Source organism: Fusarium verticillioides, chromosome 4 (genome assembly GCF_000149555.1).
Source record: "Fusarium verticillioides 7600 chromosome 4, whole genome shotgun sequence".
In the NCBI taxonomy this organism is placed as follows: Eukaryota; Fungi; Ascomycota; class Sordariomycetes; order Hypocreales; family Nectriaceae; genus Fusarium; species Fusarium verticillioides.
This window is the reverse complement of record NC_031678.1, coordinates 1881166-1902997: the sequence shown is the minus strand read 5'-3', so window position 1 is coordinate 1902997 and position 21832 is coordinate 1881166. Positions and strand designations below refer to the sequence as shown.

The 21832-nt window shown below is 49.9% G+C and overlaps 7 protein-coding genes across 11 annotated transcripts; 6 read left to right on the top strand and 1 right to left on the bottom strand.

Moving 5' to 3' along the window:
* Positions 1-4005: 4005 nt before the first annotated feature.
* Positions 4006-6981, top strand: FVEG_04962 (hypothetical protein; the record flags this gene model as incomplete). Its single annotated transcript, XM_018892932.1, has 8 exons — positions 4006-4147; positions 4207-4410; positions 4460-4542; positions 4607-4786; positions 4838-4930; positions 4982-5138; positions 5190-5434; positions 5491-6981. The coding sequence occupies 8 exons, from the start codon at positions 4006-4008 to the stop codon at positions 6979-6981; spliced, it is 2595 nt and encodes an 864-aa protein (XP_018749724.1).
* Positions 6982-7429: 448 nt separating this feature from the next.
* On the top strand, positions 7430-9326 carry FVEG_04961 (60S ribosomal protein L3). 4 transcript variants are annotated; one of them, XM_018892928.1, is made up of 5 exons: positions 7430-7584; positions 7649-7734; positions 7840-7996; positions 8049-8722; positions 8782-9326. In XM_018892928.1, exons 1-5 carry the CDS (start codon positions 7579-7581, stop codon positions 9032-9034), a joined length of 1176 nt encoding a protein of 391 aa, XP_018749720.1. In that variant the 5' UTR covers positions 7430-7578; the 3' UTR covers positions 9035-9326. The 4 variants fall into 4 exon arrangements, with proteins under 4 accessions (XP_018749720.1, XP_018749723.1, XP_018749721.1 ...); XM_018892931.1 differs by having other exon boundaries at positions 7840-8722; XM_018892929.1 differs by having other exon boundaries at positions 7649-7996.
* Positions 9327-9761: 435 nt separating this feature from the next.
* FVEG_04960 (hypothetical protein) lies at positions 9762-10464 on the top strand. Its single transcript, XM_018892927.1, has one exon. It carries the CDS (start codon positions 9836-9838, stop codon positions 10355-10357), a length of 522 nt encoding a protein of 173 aa, XP_018749719.1. The 5' UTR covers positions 9762-9835; the 3' UTR covers positions 10358-10464.
* Positions 10465-10543: 79 nt separating this feature from the next.
* Positions 10544-12584, top strand: FVEG_04959 (hypothetical protein). 2 transcript variants are annotated; one of them, XM_018892926.1, is made up of 3 exons: positions 10544-11120; positions 11171-12043; positions 12095-12584. In XM_018892926.1, the coding sequence occupies exons 1-2, from the start codon at positions 10745-10747 to the stop codon at positions 11413-11415; spliced, it is 621 nt and encodes a 206-aa protein (XP_018749718.1). In that variant the 5' UTR covers positions 10544-10744; the 3' UTR covers positions 11416-12043; positions 12095-12584. The 2 variants fall into 2 exon arrangements, with proteins under 2 accessions (XP_018749718.1, XP_018749717.1); XM_018892925.1 differs by having other exon boundaries at positions 11171-12584.
* On the bottom strand, positions 12206-14436 carry FVEG_04958 (hypothetical protein). Its single transcript, XM_018892924.1, has one exon. The coding sequence runs from the start codon at positions 13858-13860 to the stop codon at positions 12469-12471; it is 1392 nt and encodes a 463-aa protein (XP_018749716.1). The 5' UTR covers positions 13861-14436; the 3' UTR covers positions 12206-12468.
* Positions 14437-15825: 1389 nt separating this feature from the next.
* FVEG_04957 (DNA polymerase iota subunit) lies at positions 15826-17993 on the top strand. The gene is made up of 3 exons (XM_018892923.1): positions 15826-16156; positions 16224-16521; positions 16586-17993. Exons 1-3 carry the CDS (start codon positions 16097-16099, stop codon positions 17923-17925), a joined length of 1698 nt encoding a protein of 565 aa, XP_018749715.1. The 5' UTR covers positions 15826-16096; the 3' UTR covers positions 17926-17993.
* A 1730-nt stretch (positions 17994-19723) lies between these two features.
* FVEG_04956 (hypothetical protein) lies at positions 19724-21813 on the top strand (the record flags this gene model as incomplete). The annotated part of the gene is made up of 3 exons (XM_018892922.1): positions 19724-20309; positions 20390-21220; positions 21269-21813. The coding sequence occupies 3 exons, from the start codon at positions 19724-19726 to the stop codon at positions 21811-21813; spliced, it is 1962 nt and encodes a 653-aa protein (XP_018749714.1).
* Between the last annotated feature and the right edge of the window lie 19 nt (positions 21814-21832).

The window sequence follows — 21832 nt, the reverse complement described above, 5'->3', positions numbered from 1 at the left end:
TCCTGCCAAGGTCTCTTTCATGAATGGTCCGAGATGTTTCTGGTTATACCACTGAAGCTCTATCTAGTACATAAGGTAGGCAAGCTCCCACCAGCACTTAATCTGCAGTACAGTCAGTACTCAAGCACCTCCACTTTTGATCTGTGTCAAAAAAGTAAGGTAAGGTACGTACACTTACCTAAACCACCTCATCTAATAAGGTACAGTACTCCGTACCGCCAGGGAAAAAAAAACTGCAAGCCCGCTATCATCATCTGTCCCATTTTCTCCACTCCACAGCTCCATGTCTCCATTCCCTAAGCCCCCGGCGCCGGTAGGTTGATCCTAGAGTCAACGCCCAGGCCAAGCTTCACGCCTATGACTAATTCGCACGCCCCCTCCTCTTCCCCCGGAGCTGCCCTTCACCCCTTGTCCCACCTTTTCTTGTCATCTCCCGTTCCCATCTGCATCGTCACGCCCAGACAGCCCCAGCTTAAACGAGCCCTGGCGTCTGGCGTCCTTCCTGGTCCTGGCTCCAAAAGGAAGAGAGTCCTCCCATCACTCAGTTGCTGCCGCGGATACCCAGGGCCATCCCATCCCGTGGCCCGTCCTTTTCTCATTAACGAGCCTCATCTCTTGTCTCTTGCCTGCCCGGGTACCCGCCAGTGGCATTCGATGATCCGTCCACACAAAATGTGACTCGACGATACTGTATGACACCCCTACTGGTACTCCGTAGTTCCTCGTTGCTATTGTTTTTCCCTGGACGATGGCTATACGAGACAATAAAAAAAACCACATATTCTTGACGGAAGGTTATTGTAGAAAAATGACCGTTTCCCCTCTCAACCAAACCCTAACCAGCCATCCATCGTTATCTAACTTCATCTGTGATTTTTTGCCCCGAGGTTTCTTTGGGTGCATCCCCAGACCGCCAACAAGCGCGTTGCCGCCCCCTCCCCAGCAATGGATGGCATCACCGCACCTATAATCCAACCAACGGCATCGATCCAATGTCCATTCGCAGCGGAGAGGAAATGACTCTACCGATTGGCTTCCAGCTCTCCTGTCGCCTCTTGCTTTGGGGCTAGGCTTAGTACCTAGTCAGACAACAGACCTTGGCCCAAGCACAAAGCAGACAGGCAGAGAGCACCAAGCCAAAACCACAGTGCTCCCTTTTTTAGCAACGCCTGCCCTGTGGTGCACGGCTGAATTACTGGTATTATTTACGAACAGCATCAGCCACCTCTTCTTGCTTCTTTGGCCCAAGGGCAGGCACACCATGGTGATGATGAGTTCTCTAGGCACCGTAGGCTCCGCCAGCTGAACCATGAATCATATTGATTTTCGCTGTCATTGTGCATCGAGTTGGGAGACCCTTCATGCGATATCGGTAGTGACAGCTCGATTGCTTTGAGCCTTGAATATGATGGTATCAAGACATTTATATCCGCGGCTTTCCCCTCCTCTTGTATATGCACATATTGAGTCTGAATATGCTATTCCACGCACGTCAGATAGCATTGAGGAAAAGGGAATGATTGAACCTTGGGTGTTGTTAATACATATGTAGTCTATCATACAGCACTTTGGTGGCCAAGGTGACATGTCGGGCATACATAATGCGCTAATATGTAAATTTGGTTTGGGCCCGGGAAACCCCTTTTTCCTCCCGCTCGCTTGTTAAGTTGTTTCCCTGGGTCTCCCCAAGCCAAAACAAGATGTCATGTTCCGAAACGGCGCACGACTTGCTTACGAGAAAGATGGATCCGAAACACGTGGGAGACTTCCGGAACAGTTTAGCGGCGAGCCCGGCAGGCGGTGGAAAGATTAGCCATTCCATTGCCATCCATGCGATAACAATAATAAGATTCCATTTGCTCTTCTACCTGACTTCTTCCGCAAAGCCACCACCGCCTCGATCTGATGGGCCACAATTCTTTAATCCAGCCTCCCCTAACATCCACCCACGGCTACATCATCGCTTCTCAACGGGGATTTGTGTCGTCGTTGCACAATTGGTTTGCCTGCTCGTCATCGTTATTTTTCTGATCATGTTTCTCGCCAATCTATGTCTGATACATGATGATATCATGTATCTATTACCCGTCGGTCATCGCCTGTGACCATTGTGTGATTTGGGCTCTCTCTTCTTGTTCAGGTTACTGCAACCAGATGGTAACAAACAAACTCGAAACTTCTTCTTACGGTCGCTAGAAGAGGCTACTCGTGCAGCAATGCTTGCCCCATCAAGACGTACTGTACATAGATCAGCATGCTCGTTGTGTTATGAACCCATCACTCTGCCTTTGTCTCACCTCCATCCCAATCCCTAATTTGTTAAGTGCTAAGCTCAGTGTCATACCTCACCCTGGCAGAGACGAGACAGGGCACCACCCTAGGACTGTCTGTTTGAGGTACGTATCCGCTGAAGCCTCTTGGCATGCATTTCAGATGCGCCACACAAAATGGAAGATGGGGGACGTGCGTTGCTGGATTTAAATCGGTATCGTTTCGCTTGGCACCCTAGCACCCCCGAGATGAACACCATCAATCAGTATCGATGCATGCGCGACTTTGCTCGGCTGTCTGTTCGCTCAAAGGTAGACAGCATTCTATACGGCTGTACATGACAGACTGAATAATAGCACAAATGTCGCTATGGCGGCGGTTGAAATGAACTCGCTGAAATATGGTATCTCATATAAAGGCTCTGGCCGAATTATTCCATGACGTTTTTTCATTCGCCCTCACTCTGATCAGCGCCAGATAAGCAGAGGCGGAATATCAATGTCAATGAAGGCGGGCGTGACAGGATATGCACGCTCAGACTTTGCTTCCTAATGCCTATATCAATAATAGGGCATAAAATGGTATGGTGGATGAACGTTCGAACCTCCAAAATCCACAGCCAAATCATAACTCTGATTACTCCCGCTTGTCGAGTCCTCCTCGTTCTTGCGATGTGTCGTGTCAACTGAAAGGTTGAAGCGGAGCCTCTGTAATCCCTTGCGCAAAGCGCCACTGATCCGTAAGGTAGGTAGGTAGTCCGCAGAATAGAAAGACAGGGACCTGCCGGTGCTCCATATTTATCTCATGCTTAGCTCTAGGTTACCTTTGAGCGTGCAGCTTGCAGACTTGCAGACTTGCAGTTGCATGGCTGCCCGGTATCAGGTCCAGTACGTACATACTTCACTCTAGGCGGTACGTGCCTATAAACCGCCGCCACCGGGCAGTAGGCGAGTAGGGACGTAGGGGACAAGAGAGTGAAGGCTACCTATGCATGGAGGCTAAGCCAGAGTAGGTTGGCGTTGTAGGGAGGGTGTGGTTTGCCGGGTACAGCATCGGAAACTGAGGTGAGGTGAAAGGTGTGAGGTGTAAGCTATGAGCTAACCTAACCTAAACTAACCTAACATAACCGTGGGTGAGTGAGCCTCGAGCCTCGAGAGCGTGTGCGTTGGGTGGATGGAGTCCGGGCAGTGTGTGTGAGTGGGTTCATAGGTATCCCCCATCCCACTCCACGCCACCGTGCGCTTAAATTGCCCGCTGGTCGTGGGTAAGGTGAGTTTGGGAACGGGTTTGCTCAGGTCCTTTCTCCCCATCCTGTACTCCTCACTTTCTTCTTCTGCAACGCATTCCATGCCCGCGAAAGGCCTCATCCGTCGCGCCTTGGATTGCCCTGTATCTTATCTCTCCCATCATCCCGCTATCTTCTATTCCCATCTGTGCTGCCATTGACACTCGATCTACCCGTGTATTGTTTTCGCAGTGCTTCAGCCTTAGCCGCGGCTCTGTTTAGACATTTAGTCCAACTCGCTTCGCCCTTGTTACTTGTTGGGTAGAGGCCACTATCATAAACTCATCACGAACCCTTGAGTTGGAACAGCTTTCTGAATCACGACCGCGACTCTCCTTTCCCTCAACCCACGTGGTATTAATTCGACTTCGCGTCTGTCGCACATCAGCTGTCAAGTCCGACCCCTGCTGTACCGTAGCAACTCCATCGCCAATTTCAGTGCGGACCTAATGGCGAACCATCACGCGTCGCCGACCATGATGCAAATGCAACAGCATCAGGGCCAGGTGCCCCCCCCTCCTCCGCCGCCGCCTCAGTTTGCGCCATCACATCAGATCGCGGCCATGAATGAGGCTGTTTGGTTGCAAATAGGTTAGTGGTTGTCGCGTCGCGTTCGCAAGACAAGACGACATAGGCTGACGTATGTATAGGGAGCTATGCGGAGGTTTTGCGCAATCCGGATGAAGCCATGCAGGCATACGAGCGCGCTCTTCAGGCGAACCCCAACTCAACCCAGGCCATGAACGCAATTGGCCTCCTCTACAAGACCCGTGAAGCTTTCGAGAAGGCTCTCGAGTTCTTCCGCGCCATCGTTCAGCTTGAGCCCAACAACGGCGAAGCTTGGGGAAACCTTGGTATGTTTGCTGCCATGACGCGACAACACGACGCTGACCAATTACTCAGGACACTGTTATTTAATGACAGAAAATCTACAAAAGGCCTACGATGCATATCAACAGGCTTTGGTTAACTTGAGAGACCCCAAGGTGAGTAATTGCACGTCAGGTGGAATATTCGCATTACTCGCAACATGCTGACAAGACAACGCAGGATCCTATGTTGTGGTATGGTATCGGCATACTGTACGATCGATATGGCAGCTACGATTACGCCGAAGAAGCGTTCTCTCAAGTTATGAACATACAGCCTGACTTCGAGAAAGCAAATGAGATCTATTTCCGACTCGGTATAATATACAAACAACAGAACAAGTGGGTTCAGAGTCTTGAAGTACGTTCTGGTCTTGTGCCCACTTTTGATGCGTATAGCTAATCTCTGCAGTGCTTCAAATACATTGTCAATTCTCCTCCTGGTCCCTTGACGCAGGAAGACATCTGGTTCCAGATTGGTCATGTCCATGAGCAGCAGAAGGATGTAAGTGACTTGCCATAGCAGCAAACATAGCGCATGCCTAATTTGATACAGTTCGATAGCGCTAAGGCTGCCTACCAACGTGTCCTGGACCATTCACCCAACCATGCTAAGGTTCTTCAGCAGCTTGGTTGGCTGCATCACCAGCAGAGCAACACGTATGAGAGCCAAGATAGAGCCATCCAATACTTGGAGAAGTCGGTCGGCGCAGGTATGTTATGAAAGCAAAACAATTGAAATCCCTATCCTAACATGCGGCCAGACAATCAGGATGCCCAGAGTTGGTATCTCTTGGGCCGATGCTATATGTCGCAGCAGAAGTATCCAAAAGCCTATGAGGCTTATCAACAAGCTGTTTATAGAGATGGGAAGAACCCAACTTTCTGGTGCTCCATCGGCGTGCTTTACTATCAAATCAACCAGTACAGGGATGCACTTGACGCTTATTCTCGCGCCATCAGGCTGAACCCTTATATCTCAGAGGTTTGGTATGATCTGGGAACTTTGGTATGTTTTTATCGGTCAACCTTTTCACCCTTTGTTGTATACTGACAACTTGATAGTACGAAAGCTGCAACAACCAAATTACGGATGCTCTAGATGCTTACCAGCGTGCTGCTGAACTTGACCCTAACAACCCCCATATCAAGGCAAGACTTCAGCTCCTTCGCTCTGGTGGTACCAATGGCGGACCTCCTCCTGCTCCTCAGCCTGCAGATGTTCACCCACAAGCTTACCAGGCCGCTGGCCCCGTTGGACCACAATGGGGAGGATCGACTCAACAGCCGCCTGCTGCCGGTCCTCCACCACCTCCTCAAGGCCCAGGAGAGAACTGGGCGGGCAGACTGTCCAACATCAACCCTCCACCGCAACCCCCCAATCCCTATGAAGCCCGAGGCGAGCCTTTCCGTGGAGGACCTGCACCACCTCTGCGACAACCTAGCCCTCAGCAAGAGCAGTTGCGCCAGCCCTATAATGATCCCAACCGAGGCGGACCTCGCCGTGGTCAAACACCCCCTCCTCCCGGTCATCAGTACTCTCAACCACCACACGCTCCTCCACAATCCCAGCCTTCTGCTCCCGCTTCTGAGCGACGAGTCGCAAATCCTAACTGGGGTGGAGCGACACCGTCAGCATCAGCACCCCCACCCAGCAACATTAATGGCCCCAACGGTCCTAACGGCATGGCTCCTTTCCGACCTACCAACAGCCCTCGACCTGATGGCCGCCCTGTTCATGACAACCGCATGCCTTCACCAAAATCCGCATACCCTCAGCATCAGGCCCCTCCTCTGTATCCTCAACATCCTGAGATGGCTGCTCAGGGAACTGAGAATGGCCCCCAAGGACCATCCGGACCGCCAGGACCGCCTCCTCCACCCGCAGTGGCGGAGGCTGCCATGCAGAGAATGGATGACCGGCCACCTTCAGTGGGCCCCAAGCGCATGCGAGAGTGGGAAGAAGAATCTGCTGCCAAGAAGCAAGCCAGTGAGGAAAACCGAGTTCGACTCGATGACATGCGTCATCGAAGACCGTCTACTCCTCCTCGTGATAACTATCGTCGTAACTCTTCCGAAATTCGGCGAGCTGATGATACTCGTCGACCTGACGAACCACGCCGCGAGGAACCCCGCAGGCCCGAATCAGCCCCTCGCCATGCCACTGAGAGCTATCATCCCTCAGAAGCAGCCCACCACCCCCCGAGCCACGCCTCCGGTCCCAGCCACTTACCGCCAATGCAGCAGCCACCTACTCCGATGTCTGGCGTTGTGCATGAGAAGCCACCAGTATCTGCTACACCTAAAGAAGATCGTCCTCCAAGTCTGGAACATGCGCCACCTCCTCCTCGCGCAGCTCCCCCTACCGAGCCTGAAAGAGCAGCAAGAAAGATGGACGTTGATGAGGACTACGATGACAGCGGGGAAGACGAGAAGAAGGCGACTATTGTCACAAATGGCTCTGGTCCCAGCTCGGCAGCTGGAGATGCCAAGACATCCACTCCCGCGAATGCTGGTGTAAACGGAGTTTCAGGTACTGTCACAAAAGTTGAATGAATGATAGTTCGACAGCTGCTTGTTATTTATGAGTTGAAGACATCTCTTTATCTGTGTCGATTAGTCTCTGCCTTTTTGTATACCACTATTGTCTGGGGGCGTGGTTTCTTTTGTTTGGACGGGGAGGCTTAAGACAGAAATTCAAAACCGGGGGTTATGGTCCTTCTTGGCTACGATTTCACCGGCGAACAAGAGCATTATGCACATTAATTTCCTTACTCTGATCAATAAAACTCAGTTGTATCTTATGTTATATACCTGACACACCGTGTTCATCCATCCATTGACGTTGGACTGCAGACATTTCACACTACCCCTGTTGCCCGCCCGTACATGGGCACGCTAGACCACCTTCGGCAACGATTCAAGTCACGTGTATAGTCGAAGGGCTCTTCGGTCTAGTCGGTGTAGAATCTAGCCCTCGATTCTTTCGGTGTCGGCTCGGTGAGTGAAGGACTTGCTGTGCACGGGCCACCCCACGAATTTCGAGCGATTCGCTTAAAATTTCGCCCACAGTTTATTTCTTTATCTCTTCTTTCTCAGGCTTTGACAACTCAGGTTCATACTAACCCCCTCAAACCACACAGCCAGCCCAAGATGAGTGTGAGTGAAGATCTCGACAAAGAAAGCAATTGCTTCAGTTCGGACAAACTGACAATATGTACAGCACCGAAAGTATGAGGCTCCCCGCCACGGCTCCCTGGCTTATCTGCCCAGGAAGCGTGCTGCTCGTCACCGCGGAAAGGTCAAGTCGTGAGTATTTTCTGCTGCATCAACAAAGATAGAAAAAAAAAAAAAATCTTTTTGACAATCTCTCCCAGCTGAGGAAGACGTCGGCTAATGCATTGGGACCAACAGCTTCCCCAAGGATGACCCCAAGAAGCCTGTCCACCTGACAGCCGCTATGGGTTACAAGGCTGGTATGACCACCATCGTTCGTGACCTCGACCGACCTGGCGCCAAGGCCAACAAGAAGGAGGTTGTTGAGGCTGTTACTATCGTCGATACCCCACCTGTACGAACAATGCAGCCCGCTTGGCTATGTGCCTATGGCTAACATCTTTTAGATGATCGTTGTTGGTCTTGTGGGATACATCGAGACTCCCCGAGGCCTGCGATCCCTCACCACCGTCTGGGCCGAGCATCTGGGCGACGAGCTTAAGCGCCGATTCTACAAGAACTGGTACAAGAGCAAGAAGAAGGCTTTCACCAAGTACGCCAAGAAGCACTCCGAGAACAGCGGTGCCTCTATCACCCGCGAGCTCGAGCGCATCAAGAAGTACTGCACCGTCGTCCGTGTCCTCGCCCACACCCAGATCCGAAAGACCCCTCTCAAGCAGAAGAAGGCCCACCTCATGGAGATCCAGGTCAACGGTGGTTCCATCGCCGACAAGGTCTCTTTCGGCCAGGAGCTCTTCGAGAAGCCCGTTGACATTTCCAGCATTTTCGAGCAGGATGAGATGATTGATGTCATTGCCGTCACCAAGGGTCACGGATTCGAGGGTGTCACCGCCCGTTGGGGTACCAAGAAGCTTCCTCGCAAGACTCACAAGGGTCTCCGAAAGGTTGCTTGTATCGGTGCTTGGCATCCTTCCCACGTCCAGTGGACTGTTGCACGTGCGGGTCAGCGAGGTTACCATCACCGAACCTCGGTCAACCACAAGATCTACCGCATTGGTAAGGGTGACGCTGACGACAACGCCGCCACTGAGATCGATGTCACCAAGAAGACCATCACTCCGTATGTTGACCCAATCTTGCCAGGTATCGGCTGACAGACAATTGCTAACACTTTGATAGTCTCGGTGGCTTCGTCCGCTATGGTGAGGTCAACAACGACTTCGTCATGGTCAAGGGCTCTATCCCTGGTACCAAGAAGCGAGTCATGACTCTTCGAAAGACCATGTTCCCCCAGACTTCCCGAAAAGCCCTCGAGAAGGTCAGCCTCAAGTGGATCGACACCTCGTCCGAGTTCGGACACGGTGCTTTCCAGACCCCTGCGGAGAAGAAGCAGTACCAGGGTACCCTCAAGAAGGATCTTGCCTCCGCTTAGAGCGGCTGCTTGTTTTCTTTCTTGTCTTGACCAATTCATTGCACCGGTGTCGAGGGTTGGTTCGTTACTACTGTACGCCTTGCGTTTGGGCTGGGTTAGGTTACAACTGGCGTGGAACGTAAAAAACAAAAAGTCCAGCCAGAAGAGGGATGGCTTTCAAAAATTCTAACGAGATTCCCAATGTTAATATGACTGTACCTTTGTTCTCCGGTGAATGTATGTTTGACTTGAGCTTGTGTCCCCTCTGTAGCTGTCTAAACGAAACTCTTGTGTCGAGACATGCAAATATATATGTCTATATTGTCGTGAGGCTAAATTGCCTTTTTACATGCTCTCACTCCACCATCCGCCTCGAGCTGCGTAGACTACTCCATTGGCCAATTGGCTTTTTTTTTCTTTTCTTCAAGATCTGAAGATGCTAACCTAGCAATGTGTAAAAGCGAGCGAGGCCAAAGACACGCAGGCCAGATACCGCAAGACGAGTGATGTTCATAGCAATACAAAGAGAGCATCATATGTTAGGCTAAAAGAAACACCACATTATTAAGTCTTGGGGGATCACATAGTTGTTGCCTTAGTCTTGGTTATAGCTTAGACACGCTTTATTGTGCTGTTCCACGTCAAGATGTATGTTTCTAAGTTTATGCTTGCATTGTTTGCAAAGTTTATTGTTCCCGAGTGAAGCTCCCACTTGTGATTCACGCAGACTCGAACTCAACCTTGACCCTGCACAGTGAATACCTGCCAGTTGCAGACGGGGATTATTCTTTATTCGTTCATCCCCCCAATAGATATGCAATCATGGGAAAAAAGAAGAGCAAATCTAACAGCACGGGAGCCGCTTCGATCGCACCAGCAAATGCGCTCACTACGACCTCAACTATCGCAGCGGACCCTATACTTGGCTACAGGATCCGGGTTCTTCTCCACGATTTCCTCAACGTCACCAAAGATTCTCGTTCACAGAAGCGCCTTAACTCTACAACTGACGAGCGATATATCAGTGTCCCATATTTTGATGAGGCACAAGCTGCGGTGGTCAAAGCAGCGATTATAGATGTTGACCTTGCCAAGCATGTTTCAGCTGCAGCTGACGATATCGAATACATTGATCGAGATTTGATCTCGCAGCAAGGAAAGAGTTTCGAAACCGCAGTTCGAACACTTCTGGGTGGTTTCCTCGACAAACGGCGTGCTAGTGGCGATACTCGACCTTGCGGACCTCATCACTTGGCACCTTTGTATGCCAAGTTCTTTGGTGTTGATTTGGAGGAACTCAAGGAGGATAAGTTCTTGGGTCGTCTGAGGAGAGCCGGCGTCTAACTTCTTAGTTAACTATGGATGACTATTGATGACGGCGGCCTATAAGGTTAAGCTTTAGACTGCGAACACAGATAATGAATGACAACACGATATTCCCCCCCCCGATATAAGCTTTTTAGTTGAATCAAAGTGGTACCGTAAGTATAAGTGCACTACCTACCTACCTTACACTCTCGATAGAATGACCACCTACATTAGTACTGACTGATCACCCACTAATTTTAGGATGGTGCTGATCTATGGCTTGTGATTGTGATTGGTCGATATACCCCTGCCGCGAATCTCATGCCTGACGTCACCCCACTCCCCAAACTTGCATCTGCATGTTGCGTTGCGTTGCGTTACAGCTTTTGACTTGACCCCCGAGCTGAGATCTCTCCTCTCCCAATGACACTTCGAACTCCTTTCAGACGACTTCCAAACCTGAATCTTCTTGGCTCTCTTCTTACCCGGAATCAAACCGTCCTCCTACGAACAGCTACAGCTACCTCTCGACACAACACAAGACTACTCAGCAATACCAGATCCCTCAACATGTCAAACGACAACGATTACATGGCTTTCCTGAACAAGGCCAACCAAGACACCGGCGCTGATGCCGCGACTCAGGAAAAGGCTACCTTCAAGACCAAGGACCAGGGCGCTCAAGTCCCCAAACCTATCAGTGACGTGTGCAAGAACGCCGTATACACATCCGATGCAGACGAGCCCTTCCAAGAGGTTTCTCTCAAGTGGGAGGGCAAAAATGGCCTCCCCAGCGAGTGTAGGAACTACTCTCTTATCTATAAAGATGGTAAACTGACATGATGTTAGCCGAGTTCGCCAAACTCATCAACCACTCCTCCCCCGACTCAGCGGACATCAAGATCCTTGATCCTCTCAACTGGGACTCTCACGGCAGATACACCGACGTCATCGAGGCTGTTCGAGAAGCCTCGCAGGGTAATGATGTTCGTGTATATCAAGTGACGAGAGATGCTACGAGGACCGAGTATTGGGTGGTTTCGCACGCCGACGGCAAGCTGATTGGTGCCAAGGCACTCTCTGTTGAGAGCTGAGCGCGCACCGGTGGACATGTAATGGCATTTTGAGCGTTTGCTACGAGAGATTTATGAATCAACGTATGAGTACGTCTGAGTCTGCTGTGTTTGTTGACTCGTGTATGACTTCCCACGTGTAAAGACACGGATGGAGCACAACTGTTTCAAAAGCGTGAGGATTCGGCTGAACAATGCGATCCCATGGCGTTTTCGTTGAGAGTTAGGTCTCAGCCGCCTCTAGGATCATATCTCTTGTTTGTTTTCTGACACCTTTCGATATTTATGGCCATCTTGGTAGGTTCGTCTATCACTCATAGGATATATTACTGCCAGTCCCTCTAATAAACAAGCCTTTGGACCAGACCATACATCAAGCAGATAAAATCAACTGGCCAAGGAGCGAACCAAGTTCATCATAAACCACAGCCGAGGGTATAGGTTGTCTTAAATGTCCATGCCGATGCGATTATGCACTATGTAGGTATTACTGTATATATGGATGGCACCATTGATACAGATTTCCAACATTATCCAGAAGGACAGACTGAAGTCTTAATACACCTAAATAGCAAGGTTACTTCCAGCCGGAGTAATCACGTTTCAATCAAGTTCCAGCCACTTTAATAATATGATTTACGGCTTCCTTGTTAACCACCCCGACTACAAGCGCTCGATTGTGTTTCTAATTACTCGTTAGGTATCACGATCATTTGTTGTGATAGAAACCACCAGTATCTCGATTTGCAGTTACCCTAGATAGAACTCCCTGGTTCTGTTGACTAGGTACCTTACATCAACGCATCCCGTGACAGGGACCAACGATATTGTGTTAGGGCTACTCTGTACATGGCAATGGAAAAGCACGAGATACAGAACTGAGCTAAGTGATAATTTCATGTTCGTTTAATGTATTCATTTCTCATAAATGCCCACTTTCGAACTCGGTATCTCGTCATTACCAAATCCTCCTTATAATTACATTGACAGAACTCCGTTTAATCAAATGCCCCAAGACCGCCGGTAATGCAAAAAACCCAATAATCAAACATTCGTGTCTTTCTTGTAACCTATTCAATCTGTACGTAGCATATCTGGCGGCACCGGAGAATCCCTCTTTAGACCAGGATTGGAACCAAGTCTACTGAGAGTATGTTCTGGTAGCATGAGTATTACTTGGCTCTCCTCATCTTGGCGCGCGATTGGAGTCTTGAGATCCAAGTCCATCTCGCCAGCCATATGTTGAGATCCTTCTGACACTGAAAGACAACTGCTCGTGTCAGACATTTCAACGTCGTTATCCTCTTTCAAGATGCCGCTCAAGCCCTGAAATTTATCCGGTTTTGGTGTCGGTGCCGTGAGAAAGGTGATAAGGGGTGCCTTGATGGCCGTCACAGGTGTCTTGATCTCTTCAACGTCTTTGGCTTTGGCAGCCTCAGCCCTTAGGGCAGCAATGGATCCCCCAATGTTCTCGTCATCATCATCATCCTCATGGCCAATTGTCCATACCCACCGACGCTTCTTCTCCCTCTTCTTGCGCTTTGAGATTCCCTTGGGCCCTGACGGGGAAAGCGGAGCACCTGATGCGGCCAGTCCTGTCATGCGGCGACGCATATCCTCAAAGGGCCCAGGTGTCTGCCCTCCATCTTGGATCTCGTTTGGTGTGAATGCCAAGGCTAGATCGATGGCACTCTGAGGCTGAGGGGGCACACATGGAGGGGAGTGTGGTGAAGCCTCTTCAACAAGGAGGTCAATGTGAGATTTCGTGTACTTGTTTGTCACAATCTCCTGAGTGAGGGGGTTATTATAGCACACTCTTCGATTTGCTCTGTCTTGGAGCCGCCGTGACTGTCGCCGTGGAGACGGAGGAGGAATGGCTGTGGGTGGAGGAAGAGGCGAGTTGCGTAAAATACTGTGAAGTGATCGAGGATGCGTGTAAGGGGCCTGTAGGGTCAACTCAGCAAGAGTTTGTGGGCGAGCAAGAGCGCGCTTCTCGGGTTGTAAGCTATCATCCCTTGCTGGGGCCGCGGATATATCAGCAGGGGAAAAGCTAAAGGCCTTGGGAGTATTTGAATCCATTGGACCTGCAGACATAGGAGGCGTGGCCGTCATTGTGCTCGGGTAGTTGATTTCCAGTCCTGGATGTGGTGAAGGAGCTGTATCGGATGAAGGAGTCTCAGGATATGAAGCGAAATAAGGCGTAACAACTCTGTGTTTCGGGTCCTGTCGTTCCACTGGAGTTGTCAAGCTAAAAGCTTGTAAAGTATTGATGGCAGTAATGGGCTCATGCTGAGATGGGGCTGCCCTTTCGATTGTGGTAACGTAGACATTGGACAACGTGTTAAAGGCAGTTGGATCTTTGGGGTCCACTGCGTAACTTCTCGATGATCTGGTGGCCGGACTACATGCTGTCTTGATCTGAAGTGAAAGCCGGGGCTTCTTGGGCGGAGCTTGAGAAGATGCCATGATGCTAGATGTAGCTGTAACTGTAGTTGTAGTTGATAGGTAGACCAAGAAGGCTGTTGTGCCGGAGTGCACAAGAGATGAGCTGCCAAATTCCCTCGTTGAGTGGCAAGTGACTGTGTCTATCAGCCAACAGACAAGCAGCCAACGTCCAACAGGCCTAGGCGGAGACGCTGTTACCGAGAGGCCGGAACCGACAGGGATTATAAAAACGTTGCAATGTCAAAAAACGCAGAAACAACACGAACAAACAGCGAGAAACGAGGACATTGCGTCTATATAGGATGATACACAGTGAGACATGCATCTCACTGGATCTTGGGTGGGCGGGGAGACATGACCAGGGCTTTCATCTGCTCTTTGACCCAGTCTTGACACCCAAACAAGCGCCCCTAGGGATGCATGCAGTGTGATAAGCCTTCCATGATCTAGACGCGGAAATATCGGGGGGTCGAGAAGGATTCAGCCCTGGGAGACTCTAACCTGCCAGAAGCGTAGCAAGTTGACGAGGATGTCATTGGCGGCTGTTGTGGTTGGCTCGCCAGAGCAACTTGGTGGGAAGCGTTAGAGGCGCAAGCGCCGTAGTTTATGTATGATCCTGGTGAGCTTTAATCATGTCCAATCACGCGGCTAACAAGTCGGCTCTTTCACTCGCGCTGGCGTTTATGCAAGAGGGTGGAAATGTCCCCTCCCTTAGACGACATGGCGTCTTGGCATGGAGGAGTTGAGAAGAGAATGACTGGTCATTTGCCCTATCGTCATGCTTTTGAGAGTTTCTCTTGCATGTATAAACAAAGACGATCCTTCCCAAGTGTCTAGGGGCTTTTTTGAAAAGTCGGTATGATCCTTCGACAAGAACAATAACCCAACGGCGGCGGGGTGATGCTCAGCCATGTTCTAAGCCGTGAAATGGACAAGGCTTATCCTTGTTTTCAAAGCTTCGGCCATCTTTGTTGAAATTGCGCTTGTTTGGTCAGGGCTGACACAAAAGCGCTGCCAGTCTTCAAACAAAAAATAGCAAACGTGATGAGAAGAGTGATTGTCGACAATAACCAAAGTCCAGAAACAATTGACCAAGTGCGGTCAGGATGTCTCGTCCGCATGCAAGTCTTGCAAAGCCCAGAGTTGACGCCATTGGCTGGGCCAGACAACCTTCTCTTGCAAATCGAGCATATACTTGGGCGGCTACAGCACAACTGTGGATGGCTGAAACTGCGTCGTAGTGTATGTCTGGACAAGGATCAAAGCAGGGGGGCTAGAGTCAGACTCGCTTGAGTTGAGAAGGATCGGAGACAGTTGAAGAAGTGGCTGGATCGTACAGACAAGATATTGACTTCTCCTGCGAGATTGTAACTGTTTATTAGCCAACCGAGCATCGAGTCCACCTGCTCGTCAAAAGCAGGGATAAGGCATTGGTGTTTGCAGTATTCCTGAGAATGACTGGCATATTGTAGCACCCAGCATGTCACATAATGGGTACCGCACCCGTAACTCTGTTGATGATTTCCTTTGCAAATTGATTTCTATCGCTTCATTGGAATGAATGAAGCAGAATTATTTGTTCATTCGCAGTGGGCACGAACATGAGTGTCCCATGTGTCGAGATAGAGGGGAGAGAGAGTCGCCTGAAACAAAAGTATAGATAGCGCTTCTATCTCTGCACCTTATCAGATTCGAAAAACGAGACCTGTTTTGCTCTTCGGGGGAAAATACAAGGTGAATGATTCCATCAAGAAAACCAATCGTTGTTTGCTGATACGGATAACTTGGTGATGATGCAGGGCGTGGTGTAAGTCACATCCATAGAAATGGAGGTAAGGACGCATCGACGCCTCAGGCACCCCACATCGTGGACAGACCCAGCGCCTGGGCACGCACACCTCAGGGACCTTGGTACTGTACCTATAGGTACTAAAGTACCTAAGGTAGGCACCACCACTACTAAGTTTGCAGCCCACCTCAGGCACACCGTGAATGAGCACCCGAACTGATGGTGCATTTCCATAATTTCATGGATGCCCAGAATTGATCTCATATACCGGCTCTTTCATTGCACGCTGATTCATTGTTCGGATCCAAAAGACCGCAGATTCAAACGAATTGATGAACAAGGCCTTAATATTGAGTTGTATTTCGCTCTCGACAACTTCCGTCCATCCGCCGTCCGCCCGCTCGCACATGAAACTTGAGCCCATGTTCCCCAATCCTTCGCTCATTAGGTTGGCAGCCATAATCAAGGATGGAGCCGCCGAGGAAGAAGAGACCTAAAAGGAATGACGCTCGAATTATCCTGCAATTCGTAGGTTCCAGCCACCAAGAAGCTCCAATCATAACCTTGGTCGTTGCTAACTGGCTGGACTGTATAGGACTATGACTGTTTCTATGCACAGGTCTTCGAGAACAAGGACGCAAAGCTCAAGAAACTGCCGTTGGGCGTTAAGCAAAAGAATTGTCTAGCGACCTGCAACTACAATGCTCGGGCTCGCGGTCTCACAAAGCTTATGTCCGTCTCTGAAGCGAAAAGACTGTGTCCAGAGCTTGTCCTCGTCGACGGCGAAGACCTTACCCCCTTCCGTGACATGAGCAAGACCCTGTTCAACTTCTTTAAAAGCTTTTCGTGGAATCACAAAGTTGAACGTCTGGGATTTGATGAGGTGTTTATGGGTATGTTGCCATCTCCCACCCTAAGCAAGTTATAGTGTTGGCTAAGACCACAATGCTCCCGCAGACGTAACGGATATCATTGAGTACAACTTATCCTGTCTCAACTGGGCATTCCTGGAAGATTCCTTCTTTTGCCTTTCCAAAGGTGACCCTGAACGAGGATTTCACTGCGATGTGACGAGCATTGCCGGATGTGTTGAAGGTTTACCCGATTCCACCCCTGACCTTAGCAACCCAGCCTATATGCGCCTCATCTTGGGATCACACTTTGCTCAGTTCCTGCGGCAGCAGGTGGAAGAAAAACATGGTTTTACATCCACTTGTGGAATCTCTACTAACAAGATGCTCAGCAAACTTGTCGGCAGCAAGAATAAGCCTCGGAACCAGACGACACTAATGGCTATTACTGAAGACGAGGTGATCGCCTTCGTAGACAGCCATATATTGCGAAGGATCCCAGGGCTAGGGTTCAAAACTGTTCTGTTACTGGGTACTCAGGCTGGTGCTGACATGAGTAAAGGTGTTTCCGAGATTCCAGAGTTGAGTGACAATCCTGTGACAGTTGCCGATGTGCGCCTCCACCCTGACATCTCGCCCGGAGCAATAGAAAAACTACTTACTGGTCCTGGGTCAGAGAAAGGGGTAGGTGTACGAATCTGGAGCTTACTACATGGAGTCGATACAACTGATGTTAAGGAAGCCAGTGATGTGCCAACCCAGATCAGTATCGAAGATACCTATAAGGGCTTAGATACGCTGGCACAAATAACGGAAGAGCTACACAAGCTATCGTGCTCACTCATCAGGAGAATGAGGACAGACCTTCTTGTACCTGACGAAGGGGCAGACACTCCAGGGGCACAAAAATGGATTGCCCGACCAAAGACATTGCGATTATCGCTCAGGACATGGACGTATCTGCACTCAGCGCCAGGCCAGAATTACAGTCGTGTCTCTCGATCTGGGTCTCTACCGCCTTTTATCTTCGATTCCAAAGATGACATAGCTCATATCGCGGAACGGCTTGTTAGTGAAGCTCTGTTGCCACTGCTCCGGCGTCTGTCTCCGGAGAAGGGACAGCGATGGAATCTACAGATGCTCAATATCTGCGTGGCAAACATGGTTGTTGGTGCAGCGGATGACAAGACAGGAGCAGGCAGGGATATATCTGTCATGTTCAAACGTCAGGATGAAGTGCTCAAGCCCTTTCAAGTGATGGAAGACAAGCATGTCGCACAGAGTGAGGAAATTACACAAACGGTGTCAGAAGGCGACGGTGAAGAAGAGGAAGGCAATGATTGGGAAACGGGTGACAATGCATTGTGTCCTCTTTGTGGTCATTGTATTCCTTTGTTCGCTGTGTCGGCGCATCAGAGATATCATGAAATGGAAGGGTCTGAATAGGCATGCAGTGTCCCGTGTGCTTTGACCATGATATTTCCCAGGCACAAGTATGATCTGTTCTTTGCTTCTTTGCTTCTACGCTTTCCTACCCGTACTATTATAACCTTGAAAGGCGCCAAAAGGAAAGATATGTGATGTTCTTACACACAAAGTTTCCAGTTGCAGATCGATTTTGCAGCTATCACGCGGCGCGCCTCATGCTCACCGATGGCTCGACCGAAATACGGTAACACAGCCCTCTGATTTGTACATCGATTAGCCACGATACACCGGGTAGTGAAGCCGAAGGTCTTTGCGTGACACTAGTAGCTCGATTGCTTTAGGATGTTCGACTGAATGACAATGTGGCGGGTATACTTGATCGTTACAATATTGAACTGGAATCAGGTTCAAAGCGTCAATACTTGGATAGGTATATCCGCACTGTTAGTTTGACGAATGCTGGGGTCGATCATGTCTTTCACTCAGACATCTCCTTATCGATTTAAGAGCCCAATGGATACTGAACAACCTCCGTCCGGGTTGCGAGTAACACAACGTCGCGGAGTTGCAGCCCCCTTCAACCAGAGGTCAAAGTATTCTTTTTTTTATGCAGTAATGGTGTTGATGAAAAGTATGTTGGAAGCTCAGGATAAAACGAATTGTTATAATAGAAGATGACAACAACAATCAAAAACGTAAAATAATGTCGAGTTTCACTGACCTGACCGGTAACATGCAGTTACATGAGGCCCGTAACGAAGTGAAGCGACCCGGGTCCATGCCTCTCTGCCTACCAATACGTACAATCAATCATAGGTACTAGAGGAGCAGGTGCACGCAGTGAGCCGAATGACCCCATACACATCGTACATTGTGACACTTCTGCACCCGCGTTTGCCCCCCCCCCGTCTGCGGGAGCTGGGTACCTACCTAGGTAGGTAGGCGAAAGCTCTTTGAGGCAATGGTGGTATATAGGTAGATATGGAGTTGGCTGACCTAACTGGCACTGGCACTGAGGCAGCAGCAGTCAGTCACATTCGGCTGCCAGCTGGCGACACTGCCAAAGCCTCTGGTGAAGCATCGTCCTGAAGGTGCACCGCATTCACTCCTGCCTTTTCCCTTCCCTGACTTCCTTCCATTAGGTAGGTTGTCACCTCGCTGCCTACCTTCCCACTTTTCTCTATATCTTCCCTTCTCCCATAGCTCCTTCCTTTCACGAACTTCTTCCTCGCTATACCCGCGTTGTAAACATGCAAAGCAAGAAATCTGCTGCGGAAACCACGCGACTATATCCGTATCTTTCCTTCCGCTTGGCATGTTATGCTGTCTTCTCTTTTTCTTTCTGTCTGTCTTCTATTCTCATCCGACCGACCATTCTCTGTTTGTAACTTCACTTTCGTCGCTACCACTGACGACTGCTTCTGGTGCTTTTGGTCGTTCTCTTTAATTGTTCGCTCGGCTTTGCTATACCAACTGTATCGAGCCCGCCGTCACTGGTTCACGACTTCTGTTTGACTGACTTGATTATACGTTTCCTATGGTTGAGATGCCTAGCACGAGACACACTTCGGTCTGAGAAGCAACTTAAACCCAGGTGTTTTTTGTGTTGATCGTCTGCACCTTTCACTGATACCACGACTTGACGCAACTTGATCATCCTTCGACACTCAAAGCACCCATACTATCACGACCCTTACCTCTACAAAAGGAAAGGAAGACTATTTGAGATCGATAACAGGAAGTATCGACAGACATCCATCTTACTCAAGCAGATTAGTCAGTCATCTAGCTTTCCAGGATCCCAAACACCGAAATCATGGCTCGAGGTGGACGAGGAAGTCCAGTCCCTCGCCGGCCAGTTGACCTGACCGGTGTTATCTCTATCGCCGAGAAGAACGACTTGACAACTCTTATCACTGCCATCACAGAGAAGCTTCACAACGACATCAGCGTCATTTTTGATTCTCCTCCAGTTACACCTACTTTGGGAGACTTGGGCGATATCGGCCATCATCACTGCCTGGCCTTGTCACTCAAGACAAATGGAAAAGAGAATGTGAAACCCCGAGCTCCTTCTAAGTGCAAACCTGTAGCAAAGGTGCCGCAGAAGGCCGCTGATACAAGCCAGTCCCAAGATAAGGAGAACTCGGAGAGCAGCATGCCTCAGCTGAGGGAGCTTAAGAAAGAAGCTCTTGTCTTCTTCCGAAAGTGGCAGTCAATCTTTCTGCAGCGTCTTCGCGATATAAGTGTCATGGAATCAAATGGTTCTCAATCTCATAGTCGTGGCCGCGGACGTGGAACTGCACGAGCTGTGCGAGGTGGACGTGTGGCTCGTGGTGGGAGAGGGGCTGGCCGCGGAGGTGGAGGCAATGGAGGTGTTGAAAGCCTAACACTGGCAACTGGTAGGTTAACAAAAGTTCCTTGGCGTGTTGCCTTTCTCTGTTGAAGGCATATAAGTGTTTCCGAAGCTAATGTTAACCAGGTACCCCCCGCACCCCTTCAAATCACATGGATCGCGAACTCTCTCGCCGTTTCCCCCCTATTCCAACCTCCCTCTGGACTTTGCCACTCGATAAGCGCAAGCAGTTGCTGCACATCTCACTTTTGATTCTTATCTCTCTTCAGGAGTATACTGCATATGCTCGTATGACTCTTCTGAACCTGACCTCATCCCTGAATCTACCCCTGAAGGTGCTTCATGAGGAAGAGAAGCGCATCGCGGAGGGTTTCAGCCAACTTGCAGTTGACGCAGCCATTGAGCAAGCGTCTGAACCGGATCAAGATGAGAATAAGCCTGTCCTCAAATCAAAGGCACGCATCGCTGCCATGACTGGACCCTTCCGACTTGGAACACAGCTCATTGCTGTCGGTATCGGAACTCCCCATGGTGGGCTCGGACTACGTCTCCCAAACGCTGCTGGTCTTCTGGGACCTATGGCAGATAACGGCCCTTCTACTGGCTCGATGCTTGGAATTCATATGGCACGGCCCACTGAGAAAATTATTGAGTCGTTCTCCCGAGACATTCAGGACTTTGGACTTGTTCCTACCCGCGGAGGATTTCAAGGGGATTATGTTGATGCAAAAGCTATCCCAGCCAGCTGCCGACGATTACGCTTGGTGATTGCTATGAATGGTTGGGTCACAGACAAGGATAACCTCATTGGACCTTGGAAGATTCTTGGAGATAATGGGGAGGTTTACGTTCTGCGATGGGAAATGAACGCCCTCAACAACATAGGTACTGCCCTCGAAACGGTTGTGAAAAGTTCAGCCTGGGCCGCTGCCAGGAAAGCCATATCTTCGCGAACAAGTACGTTGAGAGTCCTTATGATTGGCGAGAAACGCTGACATAAAATAGTTTTCACCAGCCTTATCGAAGCCACCTGGCCAATGGAGCTCATGAAAGTGAGCAAGATCATTGATAACCCCTGGAGCGTGGGCATGGTGCGTGCTGAGAAAGCCGGCGCGATACTAGCCGACGCTGTAATGCGCAGCAAGATTCAAGGAGACCGTCCTGTATCCCTTATTGGGTTCAGCTTGGCAGCACGAGCTATCTATATTTGTCTGATGATTCTTGCTGAGAGGCGTCAGTTCGGCCTCATCGATTCCGTCGTCTTGATGGGCACACCCGCTCCTTCGGAGAGCCGGGTTTGGTTGACCCTCAAGAGTGTTGTGTCTGGTCGGCTGATCAACGTCTTTTCAGAAAGTGACTATCTTTTAGGATTTTTGTATCGTACATCCAACATTCACTTCGGCGTAGCAGGCCTGCAACGAATCCAGGGAGCAGATGGTGTCGAAAACCACGACGTTAGCAACCTTGTGAACGGACATTTGCGTTACTCCACCCTGGTTGGAAAGATTCTCAAGGACATTCACTGGGAGGACCTGGACCTGAACGCCTAGAAAGCAGAGAAGTTGCGCA

Coding starts and splice junctions, on each gene's coding strand:
- FVEG_04961 (XM_018892928.1), top strand. Junction 7,735..7,839: donor CACCGCGGAAAGGTCAAGTC/GTGAGTATTTTC, acceptor TGGGACCAACAG/CTTCCCCAAGGATGACCCCA. Junction 7,997..8,048: donor CTATCGTCGATACCCCACCT/GTACGAACAATG, acceptor AACATCTTTTAG/ATGATCGTTGTTGGTCTTGT.
- FVEG_04958 (XM_018892924.1), bottom strand. CDS start 13,860: ATGGCATCTTCTCAAGCTCCGCCCAAGAAGCCCCGGCTTTCACTTCAG.
- FVEG_04957 (XM_018892923.1), top strand. CDS start 16,097: ATGGAGCCGCCGAGGAAGAAGAGACCTAAAAGGAATGACGCTCGAATT. Junction 16,157..16,223: donor CTCGAATTATCCTGCAATTC/GTAGGTTCCAGC, acceptor TGGACTGTATAG/GACTATGACTGTTTCTATGC. Junction 16,522..16,585: donor ATTTGATGAGGTGTTTATGG/GTATGTTGCCAT, acceptor ATGCTCCCGCAG/ACGTAACGGATATCATTGAG.
- FVEG_04959 (XM_018892926.1), top strand. CDS start 10,745: ATGACACTTCGAACTCCTTTCAGACGACTTCCAAACCTGAATCTTCTT. Junction 11,121..11,170: donor AAATGGCCTCCCCAGCGAGT/GTAGGAACTACT, acceptor ACATGATGTTAG/CCGAGTTCGCCAAACTCATC.
- FVEG_04960 (XM_018892927.1), top strand. CDS start 9,836: ATGGGAAAAAAGAAGAGCAAATCTAACAGCACGGGAGCCGCTTCGATC.